Here is a 22294-nt window from a genome sequence, read left to right on the forward strand (position 1 = left end):
AGGCATGGCAACAAATAAAATAATAATAATAAAATTAATAAATAAAATATTAAATAAATAAATAGGCTACAAGTCTCTCTTTTTGTGTTACAAATTGTGCTCACCGATATGAACATAGGCCTCTTTACGTACTTATGGTACTTTATGGTATTCCACCATGCCATGTGTGTTTTTATTTTTTAATGCTCATGAGTCATGATTATTGCTGAAGTCTGAGTCATACAATACTCACTGGCTTTCATAACCTAACAGACTAACTTGTCTTGCTCAAGATTTGTTTATGAGTTTTAATAGCACTATCTCTCTCAACCAAAGCAATGCAGGTAGATTTTTGATTGACAGTGGATTCTGCCAATTATGTCACACCGCTTGCACCTGCCTCTGCTGTTCTTACCACCAATCGGCAAGCGCTTATTCGTTTTTTACTTCCAGGAAATCCGCCATTGATTTACACGAGATAATCAATAACAAACGTACCGGAGCTAATAACAGGAGTACCAAACGAGGCATGATGATTTTACTGCAACGAATGTTATAATAAAAGCTTTTCTATACATTTGTCTGATTGAAAACTTTATGAACAGATTGCAGAATGGGTACAATTCAGTACGGGCTCTCTGAGCAAAGGAAGGAACTGAGCTATGAATGACCAACAACAATGCTATATGGTCGGGTAAATACGCTGATGTTATTGAACGTGTAACTATAACGTTAATGGCACAAAACGAATGCCTTTGTTAATCATAGTAACTTTGATGCAGTAGCGTGTGTGTGTGGGGGCGGGGTTGTGCAGGTCGCTTGACTGAAACTTTTTTCTACTATTAGCGTAATCCTGTCTCGAGTCGCTGCGTGCGTCCTGCCATTATTGCTCGCCATGACTGCTTGGCGTGGCCACGGTAGAAAAAGAAAATGCCCTTTTTCATGACATTTGACGCCTTATTGGCTCAATTTAGTTTCAATCTGTATGCATCTACAAGTCATATTATACCAGGTAGCCAATTGACGGGAAATCCGTCAGACTCCGAATCAAATGGACGGAACTCCAAATCGAATGGACGGAATTCCGTCTCAAGACGGAATGCTTTAATGCCTGTAGGTAACATAAGTGTGTAAACAGCTGCGGGAACGGAAAAGAAAGATCAAGAAAAAGACACTGGAGACAGAAAAACGTTTTGTACGTTTGCCATGTTATTTCACCAAGTTCACACATTTCAAGCATCAGTGATGTAATGTTCAGAATTAATGCTTTTGTTCCCGGAAATACGCTAGCCTGGTCTAGTGTTAGCCGTTAACAACAACAGCAGCCGGCTAGCTCACTTGATTATGTCACGTTTGCCATTAAGTAAAAATGAAATGTTAACGTGTATTCAAATAGTTCCCAGTGACTATCGAACAGTAATTTTGTGACTTTTGCCCGTGCCGAGAAGTAACACAAACATACTGAGGACAATCACTCACCCTGGACTGATGGCCGCTACACAAGAAGTAACACAAACATACTGAGTGAGGACAATCACTCACCCTGGACTGATGGCCGCTACACAAGAAGTAACACAAACATACTGAGGACAATCACTCACCCTGGACTGATGGCCGCTACACAAGAAGTAACACAAACATACTGAGGACAATCACTCACCCTGGACTGATGGCCGCTACACAAGAAGTAACACAAACATACTGAGGACAATCACTCACCCTGGACTGATGGCCGCTACACAAGAAGTAACACAAACATACTGAGGACAATCACTCACCCTGGACTGATGGCCGCTACACAAGAAGTAACACAAACATACTGAGGACAATCACTCACCCTGGACTGATGGCCGCTACACAAGAAGTAACACAAACATACTGAGGACAATCACTCACCCTGGACTGATGGCCGGTACACAAGCCCACCAGGGTCCTAAGGGCGGACAGGACCACCTCCTCGCTCTTGGATCCCAGGAGCCTCTGAATGAGCTTCACTCCGTCGTTACGGAAGATCTGCTCAGCTCCCGCCTGCTCACGAGACAATACCACCAGGTTCTGAGCAGCCTGGAACACAACATTACATCACATTCAAATGTGTCGTCATCATGCAGCACAAGTACAGTACAACGAAAAGAGGTTTGACATCCAACCAGAGCGCAAATGTAACAGTAAAGTGCAACAGTAATATACAATGTACAGGTGATTAAACTGGGTATACAAATATATGAATTAGTACTACTGAGTAATAGTGCTAATCAGATGTATGTACAGAGTTGTAGTATTGTTGCAATATCCCGACAGCTGCAATTGACCATAATCACAGGATGGCCATTTTGCTCTTATGTCACGCTCAGGGTGGGATTCCGTGTGTGAATATGGTCAATGGATCGTGATGGACAGATATATTCAGAGAAACAGAATACATTCAATATTAAAAGATCAATCTTGATGCGATAGAGAAACACATTTATAGAGAATAACGCTTGTGAGTGAGCGTGTCTGGTCACTAGGGCTGACCCCTATTAGTCGATTAGACTAGACAAATATCAGTGGACCAATTGCATGCTTTTGCAGAGGACAAGAAGCCTTCAGTCGACTCCTTCAGACATTAAGCACCCCCCACAGCCCAAATGGAATGATACAAAAAAAAAATATATATATATATATACCGGTATATATATATATATATTATACTTTTTATTTTTTTATGGCCGACTAATAGTCAACGGCAAATTTTCGTCCAATCATAGTCGACTATCCAAATCCTTAGTCGGGGACAGCCCTACTGGTCACCCAGCAGTGTTGGTCCTGTCCCGGGCGTTCTTACCTTTTGTCTGTCTGATTCTTTTGCAGACGAGTCCAGGAGGACCAACGAGTTTTGCTCCACCGACTACAGGAAAATAAACACGCCGATTAGCAAGAGCTTTTTCAACAGATAGTCTCGTCGTGGAGCAGACAAAGTGTCCAAGAAAACCTCACCTTCCGTTGACTCTGCACTCGCAGCTGCTTCAGGAGATCCTGGAAAGCTTTGCTTGTAGGCTTCAGCTGGGAGCACCTCTGGGCGTCCAGGAGCGCCTGGTCGAGGTGACCCAACTTCTGGAAGGCCTGAGCCCTCCGGAACAGAGCCTGTGTGTCCCCTGGGTCAGTGTCGAGAGCTGAAGAGAGAGACAGACGAGACATCTACCGTATTATACTGAACTAAAGATTAGACACGCTTTCTAATGTTCATTATTTGAATATCTGATTTCCTCACGTATGCCCTTTCTCACCTTTGGAGGCGTCAGCTTCTGCCTTGGCGTAATCCTCCAGTTTGAGGTAGCAGGCCGAGCGATTGCGATGTAGAATGGCACGTTCTGGGGGACTGTCACTCAGCTTTAGAGCCTTGGTGTAACAGCAGAGAGCCCCCTGCATGTCGCCCGCCCTGAAGAGGGTGTTTCCCTCATCCCTCAGGGTGAGATGTCCTGGAGAGAAGGGAGAGAGACGAGTGAACAGGGGTTGCTACTGGTTGAAAATATCTTACAGTAGATGTTTACTATATACTGTACGACACCCATGCCGATGATTGTGGGTGAGAGTCCGCTGTCTTTCCGTTTCAGAATCAGATGAAATATTAACTAAATTAAAATAGGACAATAGAATAGAATATAATTATGAAATAAAAATAGGACAGGGCTGTACAACTGTAAAATAAAAAGGTGGAATAAATAAAATGGGATATAAACTAAATTAAATAGAAGCACAATAGAATATAGTAGAGTTAGTTATATAAGTAAAAAAAAATATATATATATATATTTAAATAAAAAAGAAAATAGGCCAGGGCTGTGCAAGATGTGGTCACTCTATGTCCAAGCCTCCCCAGAGAACATTCGCATTTCTTTCCCTCTCCCAGGACCTTCAAGGTCACCCCCACCGCTGCCTTCTCACCTCCTCTTGAAGCTGTCTGGCTGCCATGTGGATTCTCGTCTTTCGCCGCTCACTGCCTCCCTGAAGCCGTCTTGACGTGTCGACTAACTTTTTCAACGGAATCAACTCAACTCCCTACTCAACTACAATATGGATCTAGTAAGCTGGTCATTTGTAGCGATAGACTGCATATTTTCTTCGAGGAAGCAGGATACGGCTGACCCGCTTTGTCCACTCGGAAGTTTCTAATCGGGGTTTGCTATTGATACTTACGGGAAGTGGAATCCACTTTGCCTTTTTCCACTTGAAATTGAAGATGTGGAAGATGTGTATATCCTCACATTCATGATGATCGGAATGGGAGCGATCAGTATTTGGATCTGGTTCCGCTTTAACTTAATTCGGAGACGTAAATCCTTTGGCGTTGGCGATAGCCAGGATCGAAGTCAACCAGATGGAACTTTATAAGAGACTCGCTGTCTACCACTCTGACAAACAATCGAGATCAAAGGCCATGCTGGGGATCACGCAGGAAATTAAGGACGTGATAAATCGTGTTTAAACCAAATTGGGGCATTTTTGGAAGCATTTTGGCCACTGCTGCCTGATACCGCTCCCCCCTCCGTCTGCTGCAGAGAGTGGAGTAGGGATGGGAATTGATACGATTTTATCGATACGATTCCATTACCGATTCTGCTTATTGATCAGATTCTTTATCGATTCCCTTATCGATCCCTGATACATTTATAATTTAAATAAATAAATTGGAAATGCAACAGAACTAAGCTGGTTAGAATAACAACATGCAACTTGACATTTCTGATTGTCATTTATTGTTGAGCCCCCATGTCAGAAAAATACAAAAACTGTACAAAAAAAATAACTACACACTAAATAATGTATTTGAGATTCTCTTAAACTAATTCATACATTTTTTGAATATTTTTATTCTTAAACTAATTTAATCTATTGAATAACGACCTGTTGAATGCAACTACAGTTCAATATCTTAAACTAATTTAATCTATTGAACTGTAGTTGCATTGAACAGGTCGTTATTCCTGACTCCTCTGTCATCTGTTCTTTCAGAAGACCAGCGTGCGCACGCACACACACACACGCACACACACACACGCACACACGCACACACGCACGCACGCACACACGGCTCCCTCCCCGGAGTCCCCGCTCGCCCCCACCCTACCTGAGCCCAGTCAGCTGTTATCGCTCTCTGTGGCGTGATTGGTGTGTCTGTATCAGCTTGGTTAGCTAGCATTAGCTCCGCGGCTAATCTTAGGTTACCCTGAATTAAATTAATGACTAGGTTCTAAAACATTGAAGTAGTTTTCACTGCACATAGAAACAGCGGGAGCATTTCGGCAGCACCAAAACCCAGGCAATTTCGAGCCCTTAAAGAATCAAATAGTCTGCTCTATGGCTGCATGCTAACGCTAACGTTATGCGCAACTGTAGGAAAAACCTGGCAGCGATAAGAGGAATCGATAGTCACGGAGGCATGCGATTCCAGGAACCGGACAATTAGGAACCAACGGGAACCGGTTTTCGATTCCCATCCATAGAGTGGAGTCAACAAGTCGGGAGTAGAGGATGGTACACAGCGTACCGGGGACGAAGGAGCCTCCCAAGGCCGGGCTGTGTCTGGAGGAGATAAGAGTGGCAGCGCCCCCCCCGCACCCCCAATCCCACACCCAATTCCCCCTCCCACGTGTACGCAACGCAGTACGAGTGCTGGAGGGGTGCCAAAGTGACTGTCTCATCGCCAAGTCCCACCCCCCTATGACAGCATTGTAGTCATCCCCCATCCCCACCCTTTCCGGTTCTGCAACGGTGGATCTGACAATCTTTCCTTCCTCCCGCCCCTCAGGGTGCTCCGCGCTAAACACGGCAGCGGGAATACACATATTTATGTCTCCAGGCTAGTTAAACATGTCTCAACAAATGCGCATGTTTGTATTAATTAATGTTTGTGTGCCATTATTATTACCATCAAATGTAATGATTGTGAAATATTACTGTAATGGGTTGTGTGTGTATGAATCAAGCATCCTCGACTCCGGGGACAACGATGGAAATAAGTCTCGGCTTTTCGTTTCTATCCCTGACGAAGCAAATACTCTGTATATGTTTGTTGTCTAAATAAATACCTACCTACCTACCTAAGTATATACACTAACTGTTCATTAGAATTAAAATAACAATACAGTGGGATGTGATATATATATATAGCAGGGCATTTTGTGTGTGTACTTAGCAGGCAGCACTGCAGCAGCCAGCCAGAGACAGACAGAGGACTCATAGGATCCGGGTTAATGGAGACCTTGGACTCGTGATTCCTGATTCAGTACAAAGATTCGGATCTTTAACCCGGGTGAGTCAGGAACCGCCCAGCACTAGTACGGTGGTGTAGTGGTTAACTCTGTCGCCTCACAGCTAGAGGGTCCAGGGTTCGATTCCTGCTTGGGGACCAGGTTTCCGCGATGCCAGGTACCCAGGTGGGGTATCTCCCGGGCCTTTCTGTGTGGAGTTTGCATGTTCTCCCCGTGCTCGCAAGGGTTTCCCCTTCCGATAAGATAAACCCAATGGAAAAACATGCACAACAGATCGCTAACGCTGTCGCGTCCCTGACGAAGACGGACAGGAGCACTTACATTGGTCCCCAGGGCGTGGCCCCACGCCGCAGCCCCTATCTGCTCCCGGCTGCCCTTGGGGGGGAAGGACATCGGGATGGGTCAAGTGCAGAGAGACATTTCATCGGCGACCCAATGCATGTGTGTTCCTGTGTGTCACCCATCTCGCACGTGTGTTAAACTGCATGACAAATAAAGACTTCTTCTTCTACTAAACTAAAGATTAGACACGCTTTCTAATGTTCATTATTTGAATATCCGGTTTCCTCACGTATGCCCTTTCTCACCTTTGGAGGCGTCAGCTTCTGCCTTGGCGTAATCCTCCAGTTTGAGGTAGCAGGCCGAGCGGATGCGATGTAGAATGGCACGTTCTGGGCGTGCCATTCTCAGCTTTAGAGCCTTGGTGTAACAGCAGAGAGCCCCCTGCATGTCGCCCGCCTTGAAGAGGGTGTCGCCCTCATCCCTCAGGGATGAGTGGTCCTGGAGAGAAGGGAAAGAGACGAGCAGTGTTGGGCAAGTTACTTTTAAAAAGTAACTAGTTACAGTTACTAGTTACGTCTTCCAAAAAGTAACTAAATTACTTCCTCAGTTACAAATGATAAAAGTAACTAGTTACTTCAGATAGTAACTATTGCGTTACTTAGAAGTAATTTTTGTACATAAACAACATACACAAATCTAAACTATTTTAACACATTGAGTGCCACGGACGCTTTTTGTCGTTAGTTCATGCCGACCTTTGAGTGCCCCCGACGCTATATAGCGTTTGTTTGTCGTTTTTATTTTTTTATTGGCGATTTGAATTCATATTTCATCAATCGAGCCTCGGGTTAGTGCTGCAGAGTCTCTCTGAGTTCAATTGGGAAGATACCGCCCCCTATCGTCTAACTGCACCCCATTAGTTTAGACTGATGCAGGGGGAGTGGTCAGTTTGCTCATTTTACTTTTCCGTCAAGCCAACTGAAGAGACCAAGTGATCGCCGGCCATCAGAACAGCGTGGATTATGTATTTACAGTACCAACACTGTAATCAATAAGCGTGATCGATAATGAACAGATAAAAAAACAATCCGTTTTGACAATGTTGACTGCAAACAAGTCATTGATAAACGACAGGCAGATTAGACACATAGACATAATTTAAGAGAGAGATTATGCGTTCACAATGCTATCATTGAAGTGGGTGCTGGCATTCAACAGGGTTTCCAATGTTAATGGCTGGCACTCAAACTGTTAATGTTGCTGTGGGACAAAGTGAGACTAGCCTCCAATCAAATGCCATGTATGTAGATATTATAATTACTATGTTTATATAGTGGATCATACAAATACAAACACAATAGATGTTTTGGAACTTTTGATATGTATTGCCCCTCAACAGGCCACAACTGGGCAACATTAAATTATGCTTGTTAACACTTTCAGCGCCACGCCTGGTTTTCCGTTTTACCGCTTGAATGCCACCATCGGCGCCAATGTTAACGTTAATATCGCCTAATCTATGTTTTAAATTATGGCTATGTGTCTAATCTGCCCATCGCATTATCAAAGACTATTTTCCAGTCAGTGCTGTGAAGGCAGATTGTTTTTTTATCGCGTCGTTGCCGTTTCAGAGCAGTTAGAAAAGCCCCCGTTTTGATATAAAAAACAGCTCATTCTGGAGCATTCTATGAAAATCGTCTTTTAGTGGAATATTCCACAACGTTGATATTCGTCGGCCTTTTTATGAATCGTTTTCAAATAAACGCTAGATGATCAATATTATACTTGCACGCACGCACATTACGGCCGCGCACTGATAATCGCTCCGTTGATTTCCTCACGGACTTTTACAGTGAAACCGAAAGAAGACATTTCACAAAACAGCTTATAACTTCATCAAACTTACTCTGATTATCCTACCACTGATAACATAGAGTCCTTACCTGACATCAGATGGTATCCAACTGGTATATTCCAATTCCTGAACACCATTCGAAAAAATCGATACGTGTATGGATCCAACGCGATACAGTAGAACTCCATGATCCGCGGGGATCTGAGGCTCCAGAATGAACTCTAGTAACCCCGGCTGGATCAGTGAACTGGAAAATGTGGAGTACCGGATTTTTTTCCCCATTCATTTTCATTGAGTCCATTCCAAAATCACTTATGTCATCTGGGAGACGACAGGGGGCGCTTTTTTCCACAGTGATCGCCGGCGCCCCTCGGCTATACTCGGGTAGGCTCGGGTGATGCAATAATTTTTCAGATCGCAAAAAAAAAAAAAAAATCCGAGAAATCTCGTGAGTGGCATGCAACCACCTATAAAAAAAACCGAGAAATCTCGTGAGTGGCACTCAAAGTGTTAAGCACTATACCAAAAATAAATAACAAATATATACTGATTGATTGACATTTTTTATTAACAGATTGCAGAATGGGTACAGTATAGTACAGCTCAATACACACAATTGTTAAGGGGATGCAGATCAGAGAAAGACTTTCGTCTGGTTTACATCAGGGTCCCCCATTTTCAATTCATGACATTTATGACATACACAACATACTAGGGCTGTCTTAAAATTTACTTCGAAGCTTCGTTCGATGGGCATGGGATTCGAATATGAAAATAAAATTTGATTATGTAAAGATTTTTTTTTGCTAAATCAACTCTGCCTCTCTTTGTTACCTACAACAAGCAATTCTGTTTGTTATTTAAGATGAGGTCGGACTCGGCACTGACAGATTTGTGTTCATTGTGCTGCTTTTATAAAGCCTCAAATGACGGCTTTTCATGAAAGCAAAGTGTTTAGTTTGTCTCTAAGATTTTAAAAGGTTTAAACTTTACAGCACTGACAAAGTTGAACAAAGTGCTGTACAAGTCCCACAACATAATCGAAGGTCAGCCCTACAACATACAGATATAAGAATCTAATCTAATCATCTAAACCAGGGGTCTCAAACTCACGGCCCGCTGGATGATATTTTGCGGCCCCCCAGATGATTTCCAAAAATAAATAAATAAAAAAAAGAATCCCAACGAATTCTTTTTCTTTTTTTTTATATCTTTTTTTTGCAGTCATGTCATCACAAACACTGGCATTTAAAGGGTACAAATAAAACAATTCCTGCACCAGAATGCAAGAAATTAAGTCTTTGTAACACAAAATCTCCTGGTGGGGGACCCCCCGCTTAAAAAGTGGCCTGACTGGGGCTATATTTCGCACTATATTTCCTGGCCTGAATGATTTCCCCAGTCTGGCCCTGGTTAAAAGCCTCGAATGCTTATTAGTGCGTGTGCGTTTGAACGTTTGCAAGTTTCAACCATACATTTCCATACAAATAAAAATACTTGATATTTTTTGATGCGGCCCAGCCTCACCCAGACTCTACCTCCAGCGGCCCCCAGGTAAATTGAGTTTGAGACCCCTGATCTAAACCAATCTAATCATGACATTTAAGACATGCATGACATACAGATATATATATCTCTGAGCACCTGAAGACTATGCTATTAAACCAGGAAGTGCAACACTATGTCAGCAGAGTACCCCCCTCAAACTGAACAGTGACATCTCCTTAGCAAATGATCTCAATTCCTTCTATGCGAGGTTTGAGGCTGTGAATAACAACACCAGCCTACAAACCACGGCAATGGGGGGGGGGGGGTCTGCTGATGGAGACTCAGTGTTCAGGGTAACAGAGCATGAGGTGAGACGGATCTTTAAAAAAGTGAATATCAGGAAGGCAGCAGGACCGGACGGCATCCCCGGCCGCGTCCTAAAAGTCTGTGCCGACCAACTGGCCCCGGTATTCACTGACATCTTCAACCTGTCCTTGGAACAGGCTGTCATCCCCACCTGTCTGAAGAAGTCCACCATCATCCCTGTACCCAAAAAATCTACGCCCGCTTGCCTCAACGACTACCGCCCTGTAGCCCTCACCTCCATAGCCATGAAGTGCTTTGAGAAGCTAGTGAAGGGCTACATCTGTTCCTCCCTCCCCATCAACCTGGACCCTCTGCAATTTGCATATCGCCCCAACAGGTCCACGGAGGACGCCATAGCCCATGTGCTGCACACAGCAGCATCACATCTGGACAAGAGGCAGGGGAACTATGTGAGAATGCTGTTCATCGACTACAGCTCAGCATTCAATACCATAGTCCCCTCCAAAAAACTCATAGCCAAGCTCAGGGACCTGGGCTTGAACTATGACCTGTGCCAGTGGGTCTTGGACTTCCTGACGGGCAGACCCCAGGTGGTAAGAGCCGGCAACTGCACCTCCTCATCCATCACGCTCAACATAGGGGCCCCCCAGGGCTGTGTTCTGAGCCCCCTCCTCTACTCCCTGTACACACATGACTGCGTAGCACAGCGGAACAACAACACCATCATCAAATTTGCTGATGACACAGTAGTGGTGGGCCTGATCTCTGCCAACGACGAAAGGGCCTACCTGGAAGAGGTAGAGAACCTGTCACAGTGGTGTCAGGAGAACTGCCTCTCCCTGAACGTCAGCAAAACAAAAGAGATGATTGTGGACTTCAGGAGGTCGGGGGTCAAGGACTACAGCCCCCTCAGCATCGACGGGGCACCGGTTGAGAGAGTGAACAGTTTCAAGTACCTCGGAGCCCACATATCCGAGGACTTGACATGGACCACACACATTGACAGTGTTGTGAAGAAGGCACGACAACGCCTCTACTTCCTCAGGCGCCTAAGGAAGTTCCAAGTCAGTCAGAAGATCCTTAGGAACTTCTACTCATGTACAATAGAGAGCATCCTGACCGGCAACATCACCTCCTGGTTTGGGAATAGCACTGCACAAGACCGTAGCAGACTACAAAGAGTGACACGTTCAGCCGAACGCACAATTGGAGGGGGGCTTCCCACCCTCCAGAACATTTACATCAAGCGGTGCAAGGGGAAGGCTAAGAGAATTATTAAGGACTCGAGCCACCCGAACAACTGCCTCTTTGAACTGCTGCGGTCAGGCAAGCGATACCGGAGTCTTAAGGCGAGCACAGAAAGACTCAGAAGAAGCTTCTATCCCCAGGCCATCAGGCTGCTAAACGAACAATAATCGCTAAACGAACAATAATCACTATGCAACAACCATCAAATGCACACAGCACACACACCCACACGCACACACTCAAACAAACAACACACTGCAGCACCCACTCTCCACACTTTAGATCACACAAACACACTTACACTTTATATTTATTGATAAAGGATTTGCACTACAACTCGTACACCTACTGTGAATTGTACCTAAATTGCACCTCGTCCCATTTCTCCATTTCTGCCTTGCACTATATAGTATTGTATATTAGTACACTGCACAGTATTGTATATTGTATGGTAACTACGTCTATTCTGCATCGAACATTGTACATATGTCTAAACTGAACACTGTGACCTCTTTTTTTACTTCTAATTTTACTATGTTTTTATTCCATACTTATCTTGTCTTGCACAGTCTCTGGAGCGCAACAGTAAGAAGCATTTTGTACAAAAGTATTCTGTACTTCTGTATGACAACTATTAAAGAAACTTGAAACTTGAAACTTGAGTAGAGCCTCCACTACTGCAGTGCCCTGCGCTGCAACACAACTAACACAAGAGTGAACAAAAAACGCTCATGGACCCGCGGTCTGTCATTGACTGCTCGCTTGTGTTGTTTGTTGGATTCATTTTGGATTATTTGGGCTGGCCAAACAAACTGTCAAAACATACACGGACCCGCGGTCTCACGTTGACTGAACTCGCTTGTGTTGTCGCTGTGTGTCAGACTCTGGATGAGTTCGAACACCCGCCCACCTCTACCTCTGATTGGCTTACCATGACATTTTACTCAACCTCAGCCAATCGCGCTGAGGTTGGCTGAGAAGAACAGTATGCCTCTCGGCGCAGAGATCTGTCTGATGAAAAAACTGCTTCAATCATAGACAGTAATGCGCGTCATTTTTTGGCAGTAACGGTAACAGCGTTATTAAGATTGGAAGAGTAATCCGTTAGATTACTCGTTGCTGGAAAAACTAACGCCGTTAGTAACACCGTTATTTATAACACCGTTATTTATAGCGCCGTTATTCCCATCACTGGAGACGAGTGAACAGGGGTTGCTACTGGTTGAAAATATCTTACAGTAGATGTTTACTATAAATGACACCCATGCCGATGATTGTTGGTGAGTCTGTCAGAGCAAAAGCTGTACTGTCGAACTGTTTGCTATCAATGCAAACACGTAGCTAACGTTATATTGATTGATAACTTTATTAACAGATTGCAGAATGGGTACAATACAGTACAGCTCAATACAAACAACTGCTAAGAGGATGAAGACCAGAAAAATACTTTCGTCTTGTTTACATAAGGGTCCTCCATTTTCAATTCATCAAGACATTTATAACATACAAGAGACATACAAATATACGGTACTGTGTAAGAATGAGAGAACATCATAAAAAAAAATTTTATCCGAAGGGGAAGAAACTGTACATTAGAGGGTTTTGGGTGGGGTGGGGGGGGGTTTTGACATTTACAGGGGCCAGTTTCTAATTGCAGCCACCCGTAGGTGCTCTTTGAGAGCGGTTTTGAAGGAGGGTAGGGATTCACATTCCTTTATGGCTGTGGGTAGGGTGTTCCACATTATTGTGGCGAAACATGTTTAGACCCTCGTTTGAGCCGAATCTGGGTTGAACGTGATTTGTGGAACTCCCTCTGGTGTAGACCAGGCCCATTGCAAATCGCTGTACTCTGTTGTCTACTCTAAGCCATCCTAGATTGTCAAAATGGGCAGGGGTAAGGTGTGTTTTAAGAGTACGGCCAAGCAGTAGTCCGACCAGTTTGTTTTGTGACGTTTGGAGCCTTGTTTTTAGGGCATTTGAGGTGGTTTGGTACCATGAGGTGCAAACATAGTCGTAGAAACCTTGAATGAGTGCTCCTGTTAGAGTCTTCAAGGTATTATTATTTACCAGAGTGGAGATCCTGTACAAAAATGTTGTTCGTTGGTTGACTTTTTTTTATTACATTGGTTGCCATTTTGTCACAGGAAAGATTTGCCTCTAGGATGGAACCCAGGTAGGTAATTTCAACTTTCCTTGTGAAGAGAATGGATTCCGTTTTACCCAGGTGTAATGATAGCCCCTTCCGGTACTGTAGTCACGCCAACATTGTGGACAGGCTTATTGACGAGGTGTCACCATTTCCATTAAAAGATAAACAAATGGCCGTTTTAAAAGCCTTGGCAGACGGAAAACATGTGTTTGCCATTTTACCAACTGGCTATGGCAAAAGTGCGTCCGTCTGCCTTTTTAGAAAACTAAATGGACAAGGTAAGAACATTTATTTTTATTATTATTCAAATGTGATTTACAGCCAGCCATGTCATTATTAGAGTATTTTTTCATGTTAATTGCTTCCCCCCCTAGTGGAATGACCATGTAGGGTTAGCTTTTAGCCTTGCAATTACTCGTCGTGGAGCAGACAAAGTGTCCAAGAAAACCTCACCTTGTGTTTACTCTGCACTCCCAGCTGCTTCAGGAGATCCTGGAAAGCTTTGTGTTTAGGCTTCAGCTGGGAGCACCTCTGGGCGTCCAGGAGCGCCTGGTCCAGGCGACCCAACTTCTGAGAGGCCTGAGCCCTCCGGAACAGAGCCTTCAAGTCCCCTGGGTCAGTGTCCAGAGCTGAAGAGAGAGACAGACGAGACATCTACTGTATCATGTTATACTATCAGGTCTGTACGGTGTAGTAGTGGTAAGTCCGGTTCTTTTTAAGGATTCGGGTTAGTGTGAGTCACTCACTGAAGTGATCCGGTGCATGCGAGTCACTTGAGCCACTACTCCTCTCCTCCTTGAAAGGCACAGAGGTTTCCTTCGTTTTCAGCGACGACGAGATTACATAATACATGTCCGTGGTGCTTCTGTTGGGTCAACTAACAAGAGATCGCTAACCCAAATCTTTGAATTAATTTTTTTTTATCCACTTTTTCTCCTTATTTTTCTCCCATCCCAATTTCGCTGTTTCCAATTCTCCCCTCCCCTGTCTTGAACGTTGCTCGCATGTGCCCCCCACAGGTCGGTCGTAGGGAGGATAGAAGCCTTGCATCACGTATCCCCTCCGGTACACGAGGAGGCAGCCTGTCACATCTTTTCACCTGCCAGCGCAGACTCTCATTGGCGAGGTGTAACGTGTGGGAGGCTCACACTACCCCCCGCTATTTCCTGTCTCTGCTGTGCAGGCGTCCCCCAACCGACCTGTAGGAGTCGCTGTCCACAACGTCCAGATTACCACTCATCGACTTCCACCCACTGACTCTGCCAATCGAGTTAGTATGACGGCCGGCCCAAGCCGGAGGCAACGCCGCCAGCCGGATTTTAACCCGGTGTCTCTTGCGTTGGTGACGAGCGCAATGTCCGCTGCGCCACCCAGCCGCCATCTTTGAATGAATCCTGAGTCAGAGCCACTTCCGGCGAGTCCACTAATAGGAGATCGCTAACCCGAATCTTTGAACGAATCTGAGTCTGAGGTGCTTCCGGTGGGTCGGCTAACTGGAGATCGCTAACCCGATCGAATTGAACGAATCTGAGTTTCTGAGAGTCCGCAGTCTTTCAGTTTCAGAATCAGATGAAATATTAACTAAATTAAAATAGAAGGACAATAGAATAGAATATAATTATGAAATAAAAATAGGCCAGGGCTGTACAACTGTAAAATAAAAAGGTGGAATAAAATAAAATGGGATATAAACTAAATTAAATAGAAGCACAATAGAATATAGTATAGTTAGTTATATAAGTAAAAGAAAAAAAAGGTATACATATATTTTAAATAAAAAATAATAGGCCAGGGCTGTACAACTGTAAAATAAAATGGTGGAATAAAATAAAATGGGATATCAACTAAATTAAATAGAAGCACAATAGAATATAGTATAGTTAGTTATATAAGTAAAAGAAAAAGAATATATATATTTATATTTAAATAAAAAAGAAAATGGGCCAGGGCTGTGCAAGATGTGGTCAAGTATAGACACTAACTGTTAATTAGAATAAAAATAACAATACAGTGGGATGTGATATATATATATAGCAGGGCATTTTGTGTGTGTGTACTTAGCAGGCAGCACAGGCGCGGCCCCACGCCGCAGCCCCTATCTGCTCCCGGCTGCCCTTGGGGGGGAAGGACATCGGGATGGGTCAAGTGCAGAGAGACATTTCATCAGCGACCCAATGCATGTGTGTTCCTGTGTGTCACCCATCTCGCACGTGTGTGTTAAACTGCATGACAAATAAAGACTTCTTCTTCTACTAAACTAAAGATTAGACACGCTTTCTAATGTTCATTATTTGAATATCCGATTGCCTCACGTATGCCCTTTCTCACCTTTGGAGGCGTCAGCTTCTGCCTTGGCGTAATCCTCCAGTTTGAGGTAGCAGGCAGAGCGGTTGCGACGTAGAATGGCACGTTCTGGGCGTGCCATTCTCAGCTTTAGAGCCTTGGTGTAACAGCAGAGAGCCCCCTGCATGTCGCCCGCCTTGAAGAGGGTGTTTCCCCCATCCCTCAGGGATGAGAGCTCCTGGAGAGAAGGGAGAGAGACGAGTGAACAGGGGTTGCTACTGGTTGAAAATATCTTACAGTAGATGTTTACTATAAATGACACCCATGCCGATGATTGTTGGTGAGTCTGTCAGAGCAAAAGCTGTACTGTTAGCCCAACTGTTTGCTATCAATGCAAACACGTAGCTAACGTTATATTGATTGAAAACTTTATTAACAGATTGCAGAATGGGTACAATACAGTACAGCTCAATACAAACAACTGCTAAGAGGATGAAGACCAGAAAAAGACTTTCGTCTCGTTTACATAAGGGTCCTCCATTTTCAATTCATCCAGACATTTATAACATACAAGAGACATACAAATATACGGTACTGTGTAAGAAAGAGATCATAAAAAAAAATTGAAATCCGAAGGGGAAGAAACTGTACATTAGAGGGGTTTGGGTGGGGTGGGGCGGAATTTTGACATTTACCGGGGCCAGTTTCTAATTGCAGCCACCCGTAGGTGCTCTTTGAGAGTGGTTTTGAAGGAGGGTAGGGATTCACATTCATTTATGGCTGTGGGTAGGGTGTTCCACATTATTGTGGCATAATTGCGAAACATGTTTAGACCCTTGTTGGAGCCGAATCTGGGTTGAACGTGATTTGTGGAGCTCCCTCTGGTGTTGTGGTCGTGGAATTCACTGACCTTTAGGAAGTATTTCGACAGGTACATGGTAGGGCTGACCCCTATTAGTAGATTAGTCGACTAATCGGTCGAAAGGAGCCGTAGTCGACTGCCAACCTCTTAGTCCTGGGGTCGGCAACCTGCGGCCTCATGCGGCTCTTTAGCCAATCAGCTGCGGCTCCCTGGCCAAAAAAAAATATATCTTTTTTTTTTCTCTCTTGTTTTGGAGATCGATGTCATACTGACAGTCGTACTGATATTTCATCAACTAAGATATTTAGTCAACAAAAGGCGTATCTTAGTGATATGTGGTGCGAAATTAGCGAACAACGAAATATTTTAATTTTAATTTTATAGATTTTCCACAAATAAGGGAAGGACTCTAATAGAGCTGCATAGTTCAGGGGTTTATTTCAAAGTAGGTCTACAGATGCCAGTGTTTTTTCTCCTCGTCTGTTTTATTTCAAAGTGGATTACTTTTTATTTTATAAATGTTCCACAAATAAGGGAAGGACTCAAATATACCTGAATAGTTCAGGGTTTTATTTCAAAGTCGGTCTACAGACACCAGTGTTTTGTCTCCTCTTCATAAGAGTTTGAGGTTTTCCTTTGTTATAACAGGTAAAAACAGCAATTAAAAAGTCAACATTTTTCTTTTTTTTGCTTTATAATCCCATTAATGCAACAAACTGTGTGCTATAAGTATAAAGTATAATAAATCGCAAATTACTTTGGGTATGCAATTGTCAGGCGTTTTATGCTAAATGTGGGGTATGCTTGGGGATATATAAAACGTTATACACTGTGTTATCTTCATTTTAAGGGTAAATAGGTTGTGCGGCTCCCTGAGCATTTTATTTTGTGGGACGGGGGAAAAGTGGCTCTTTTGATAGTAAAGGTTGCTGACCCATGTCTTAGTCGAATCCAAAAAAAAAATGTATACATTTTTATTTTGTATCATTCTTTCCAAAAGAAAAGAGGCCTAGAAGCGTGGCTAACGCTAATGGCACGCATACCAGAGGCTAACTGCCTAAGAAAACAGGCACAGAGGCACTGAAAGAGGATTTCACCCGTCTAATGAACACACTAGACTAGACAAATCAAGATGTATCCATCAGTGGACCAATTGCATGCTTTTGCAGAGGACAAGAAGCCTTCAGTCGACTCCTTCAGACATTAAGCACCCCCCACAGCCCAAATGGAATGATAAAAAAAAAAAATTTGTAAAGAATGACAATGTTGTTGGATAGTTTTACACTTTAAATGTTCATCTTTGGTTGCAACACAAAGTAATCTAGGAAGAATTTGTTAAGTACCTGAACGTTGCGCCTCCGCTTAATCGGTGCTTTCTGAGAATACAAATGATTAAATTATTAATATGTGGAATAAACACAGAACAGTAATTATTATTGTATTACAGCTTGTATTATTATTCACAAAGAAAGAGCACTTTTTTTAAATAATTTTGTTCAGTACACTTGAATTTTTTTTTTAAATATAAAGGTAACTTGTTCACAATACATACCTCTACCAAATTCTTCCAAAGTGTCATCTCTCTGTCATGTTCAAGGGGCAGTGTGTCCACATGTCCTCTAGCAGACATTTTGGACTGGCTGATACCAAGGCTGTTCATAGTCAGGAAGGTTTTCCCTGAACAGCCTCGTCTCAACATGTCAAACCCCAGAGCCGATTGAACAAAGTTTCTCTTGCTGGAGCAGGTGAATTGTGTTATCGACAAAACCATCCCAATCCTCTTGTTCACAAGTGCTGTGGCTTCCCCGGTCGTCATACTTCTGCGACCGCTAAGAAGAGTAGTATATAACATTATTGTACAAAGTCAAAGACACACTTTCAACAAATCAAATAGTGATATAGCTGCACAAGCAGTTAGAAATGTAGTAAATGTATACCTAAAAGGCCAAACATTGATTCAAGAGTTGATTTGCTATATGTAACACGTACAAGGTACATTGGAATTCTTACTCCCGACTATCAGATGCCACCTCTAACATGAAGTGCAAAAAGTGTTAAATCAATTACAATATATATATACGTAGTCATTTTTTGTCATAACTAGAAATAGCAGAATTAAAATTGTAAAAATATGTCAAATCTAAACATAACATATAGAGTAAACAATGAATTTACAGGAGATTAGGGGGTGTGTTTGTGTGTGGGGGGAGTGATGTATATTGGGCAGAGTCAAGGCTGTTGCAGCTAACTAACAGTGTCATATTATGTGTAATAATAACGGCAGTGTAAGTTAACGTGTTTTATTACATGGCGTTTTCACATTCGCCGAAATGCTTGCTTGTGATTGGTCAATAGCCCCCGACAGCAGTGAATTATTTTTCGATAACCACCGGTGATTATTGTTTTTCGCAGCTGGAGTAATCAAGCCCCACTGACACACACTGTTTCAGTGCAGCCAATCAGACACACCTGCCGGGCTGCCCTCGATAATAATAATCACTTTATTTGGGCTGACAGAGCCACAGAACAACTGCGATTTGTCAAATGATTTAGGTATATTGTTAGTAAGTTAGCCATGTAATAAGCGGGATAATGTATAGCTTTACTCGGTCATCATCGCAAAATTATTGACCTTCAATGACGTTTAAAACACCTCGACCGAGGCGGCTCGGTATTTTAAACTCCGTGTCGGTCAATTATTTTGCGACAATGACCTCGTAGCCATACATTATCCCTTACATAGTTCACTATTAATGAAGAGCAGCTGACTTATTGTGTCATCATACCTCGTGTGCGCATCAGTAACAAAGTGCTGGCCTTTTATTTTCTGGGGCTGCGGAAACATTGCCAGCATGCACTCCATTGTGAGGGGCGCCACCTCGGAGACCCAGTCCGTGGTCTTTTCCCAAGAAAAGTCATCCAGGTTTTCAATGGTCAGCTTCTTGGAAAAAGGTCCGTCCGCGTCTGCCAGCAACAGCTTCTTCTGAAAGTCACGATTGTTCACTTGGTCATGCAGATCAAATACCTGTATCAATGTAACTAGAATGTTTAATGCTACGCTACAAATATAGAATGTGTGAATTCAAAAATCTTTAAGATGCGTTAGTTGTTTATAGTCTAATATTACTTCATACAAGGAACATGGGTCACAATTGTATATTAAGTGTAGCGTCATTATGCATTAAGATCATTAATAAAGGCTTAATAAATATGACATAACGCATTAATAATGCAATGTGTGTATGATGAAGTATACTTAATGACATGCGTTATAATAACATGTGTTATGTCGCATGCAATGTCTTGTGACATTTCAAATGTCTTATGTGACATAACGCATGTTATTAAGCATACCTCATCATACACAGTGCATTATTAATGTGTTATGTCATGTTTATTAAGGCTTTATTAATGATCTATTATTGCGTAATGACGCTACACTTAATATACAATGTAACTGGAACATGTATACCGAGTATGCCTTTAATTACATAACCCAATATAGGTATTGCTTTTAAAGGGGAACTCCAACATTTTGGGAAATTTGCTTATTTAACATATTCCCTGGAGTTAGACAAGAAGATGCATACCTTTTTTGTCTCTGTGCGTGCATTTTAGCTTTGGGAATAGACGCTCCGTTAGCATAGCTTAGCTTCATCACTGGAAGTGAGGCAGGACAGTAGCCTTACAGTGTATTGCAAGGTCTGACATTGACCAAACTTGATATGCATGACCTTGGTGGGCTCTAGGTCAACTCCTGAAAAGGGGGTCAATGTCAGACCTTGCAATCAAAAGTTAGGGGGCGCACTGAAATTATGGCAAGGGTTATTAGCCCCCTAACTTTTGATTGCAAAGTCTGACATTGACCCCCTTTTCAGGAGTTGACCTAGAGCCCACCAAGGTCATGCATATCAAGTTTGGTCAATGTCAGACCTTGCAATACACTGTAAGGCATTGTAAGGCTACTGTCCTGCCTCACTTCCAGTGATGAAGCTAAGCTATGCTAACGGAGCGTCTATTCCCAAAGCTAAAATGCACGCACAGAGACAAAAAAGGTATGTATCTTCTTGTCTAACTCCAGGGAAGATGTTAAATAAGCTAATTTCCCAAAATGTTGGAGTTCCCCTTTAAGCCTGTCAAACAATAAAAGAGTAATTATTGTGATTAACCCTTTCTCCTAAATTATATGTTGAGCATAGTATTTCTCACACTTACCTCTGCCTGTATCACCTGCGTGACACATTTGTACACTGCAGCCTTTGCAGCGGTCAGCAACATCAAACTCCGAATGGCCAGTATATAATTCCTTTTCTTCAGGGCATCCAAAACCTTGGCTAAATGGCCCAATCCAGGTTGTCTTTTTCTTTTTATCCTCAACGTGGCCGGTCCCGGTGCTGTGTTTGTTGTCGATTTTAGATTTTTGGGTGATGGAGCTGGTTTTATTAATTGTGACTTTACATGGGCCTCTGTGGGGGTTCCAATTAATTTAATAATTAATTTTCTGCCTTGTTTTACCGTTTTTGATTTGAGGAGGAGAACACACTTAGGGCATAGAAAGGCGGGTTGTGTTGGGGACAAATTTGGAAAAACTAATGCAGCCGTGGCCGGACTGGTGAGAGACTTAAGTGATTGTCGTTTAAATCCCTTGGGTTTTCTTTCTATTGGTTCTTTGCAATTGCTGCATCCCGGTGATGTGTTTGTTGTTGATTGTAGATTTTTGGGTGATAAAGCTGATTTGATTAATTCTGACTTTACATGGGCCTTTGTGGGGGTTTCAATCTTTCCAGGGGAGAGTGGTCTTTTAGCTGCTGGTGAACTATCATGGGCCTTTGTGGGGGTTTCAATCTTTCCAGGGGAGAGTGGTCTTATTATTATTATTACTTTTTTAGCTGCTGGTGAACTATCATGGGCCTTTGTGGGGGTTTCAATCTTTGTAGGGGAGAGTGGTCTTCTCTTCGCTGCTGGTGAACTATCCTGGGCCTTTGTGGGGGGTTCAACAAATTCTCTTTTTTTCCCTTTACGTTTCGTTTTCGATTTGAGGAGGAGAACACACTTAGGGCATAGAAAGGCTGGTTGTCTTGGGGACAAATTTGGAAAAACTAATGCAGCTGTGGCTGGATCGGTGAGAGACTTAAGTGAAAGTCTGTTAAATCCTTTGGGTTTTCTTTCTATTGGAACTTTGCAATTGCTGCATCTAGGCTCTGACATCGTGACAACGTAGAAGAAGGAACAAGCCTCACGTAATGGCTGCTCTCCCCCTGAACACGATGTTGGCGTGACTACAGTACCGAAAGGGGCTAGTGTAATGATAGTTTGTTATCAGAAAGGGGCTAGTGTAATGATAGTTTGTTATCAGAAAGGGGCCAGTGTAATGATAGTTTGATATCAGAAAGGGGCTAGTGTAATGATAGTTTGTTATCAGAAAGGGGCCAGTGTAATGATAGTTTGTTATCAGAAAGGGGCTAGTGTAATGATAGTTTGTTATCAGAAAGGGGCTAGTGTAATGATAGTTTGTTATCAGAAAGGGGCCAGTGTAATGACAGTTTGTTATCAGAAAGGGGCTAGTG

At 43.0% G+C, this 22294-nt stretch overlaps 1 protein-coding gene across 1 annotated transcript in view; it reads right to left on the reverse strand.

Annotated features, from left to right (window-relative positions):
* LOC311244935 (protein unc-45 homolog A-like) overlaps positions 1–21952 on the reverse strand; it is a 48279-nt gene extending 26327 nt beyond the window's left edge. The window contains exons 1-11 of the mRNA XM_084334642.1: positions 20943–21952; positions 19514–19710; positions 18280–18556; positions 18071–18103; positions 15911–16103; positions 14036–14211; positions 6821–7013; positions 3249–3440; positions 2959–3134; positions 2807–2869; positions 1876–2043 (exon numbers count right to left, since the gene is read on the reverse strand). Of these exons, the coding sequence (XP_084190768.1) occupies positions 1876–2043; positions 2807–2869; positions 2959–3134; positions 3249–3440; positions 6821–7013; positions 14036–14211; positions 15911–16103; positions 18071–18103; positions 18280–18556; positions 19514–19710; positions 20943–21935 (2661 nt within the window). The 5' untranslated portion in view covers positions 21936–21952. The remainder of the gene's footprint in view (positions 1–1875; positions 2044–2806; positions 2870–2958; positions 3135–3248; positions 3441–6820; positions 7014–14035; positions 14212–15910; positions 16104–18070; positions 18104–18279; positions 18557–19513; positions 19711–20942) is intronic.
* Between the last annotated feature and the right edge of the window lie 342 nt (positions 21953–22294).

Source organism: Notolepis coatsorum (assembly GCF_963971535.1).
Source record: "Notolepis coatsorum genome assembly, chromosome: 18".
Classification (NCBI taxonomy): domain Eukaryota; kingdom Metazoa; phylum Chordata; class Actinopteri; order Aulopiformes; family Paralepididae; genus Notolepis; species Notolepis coatsorum.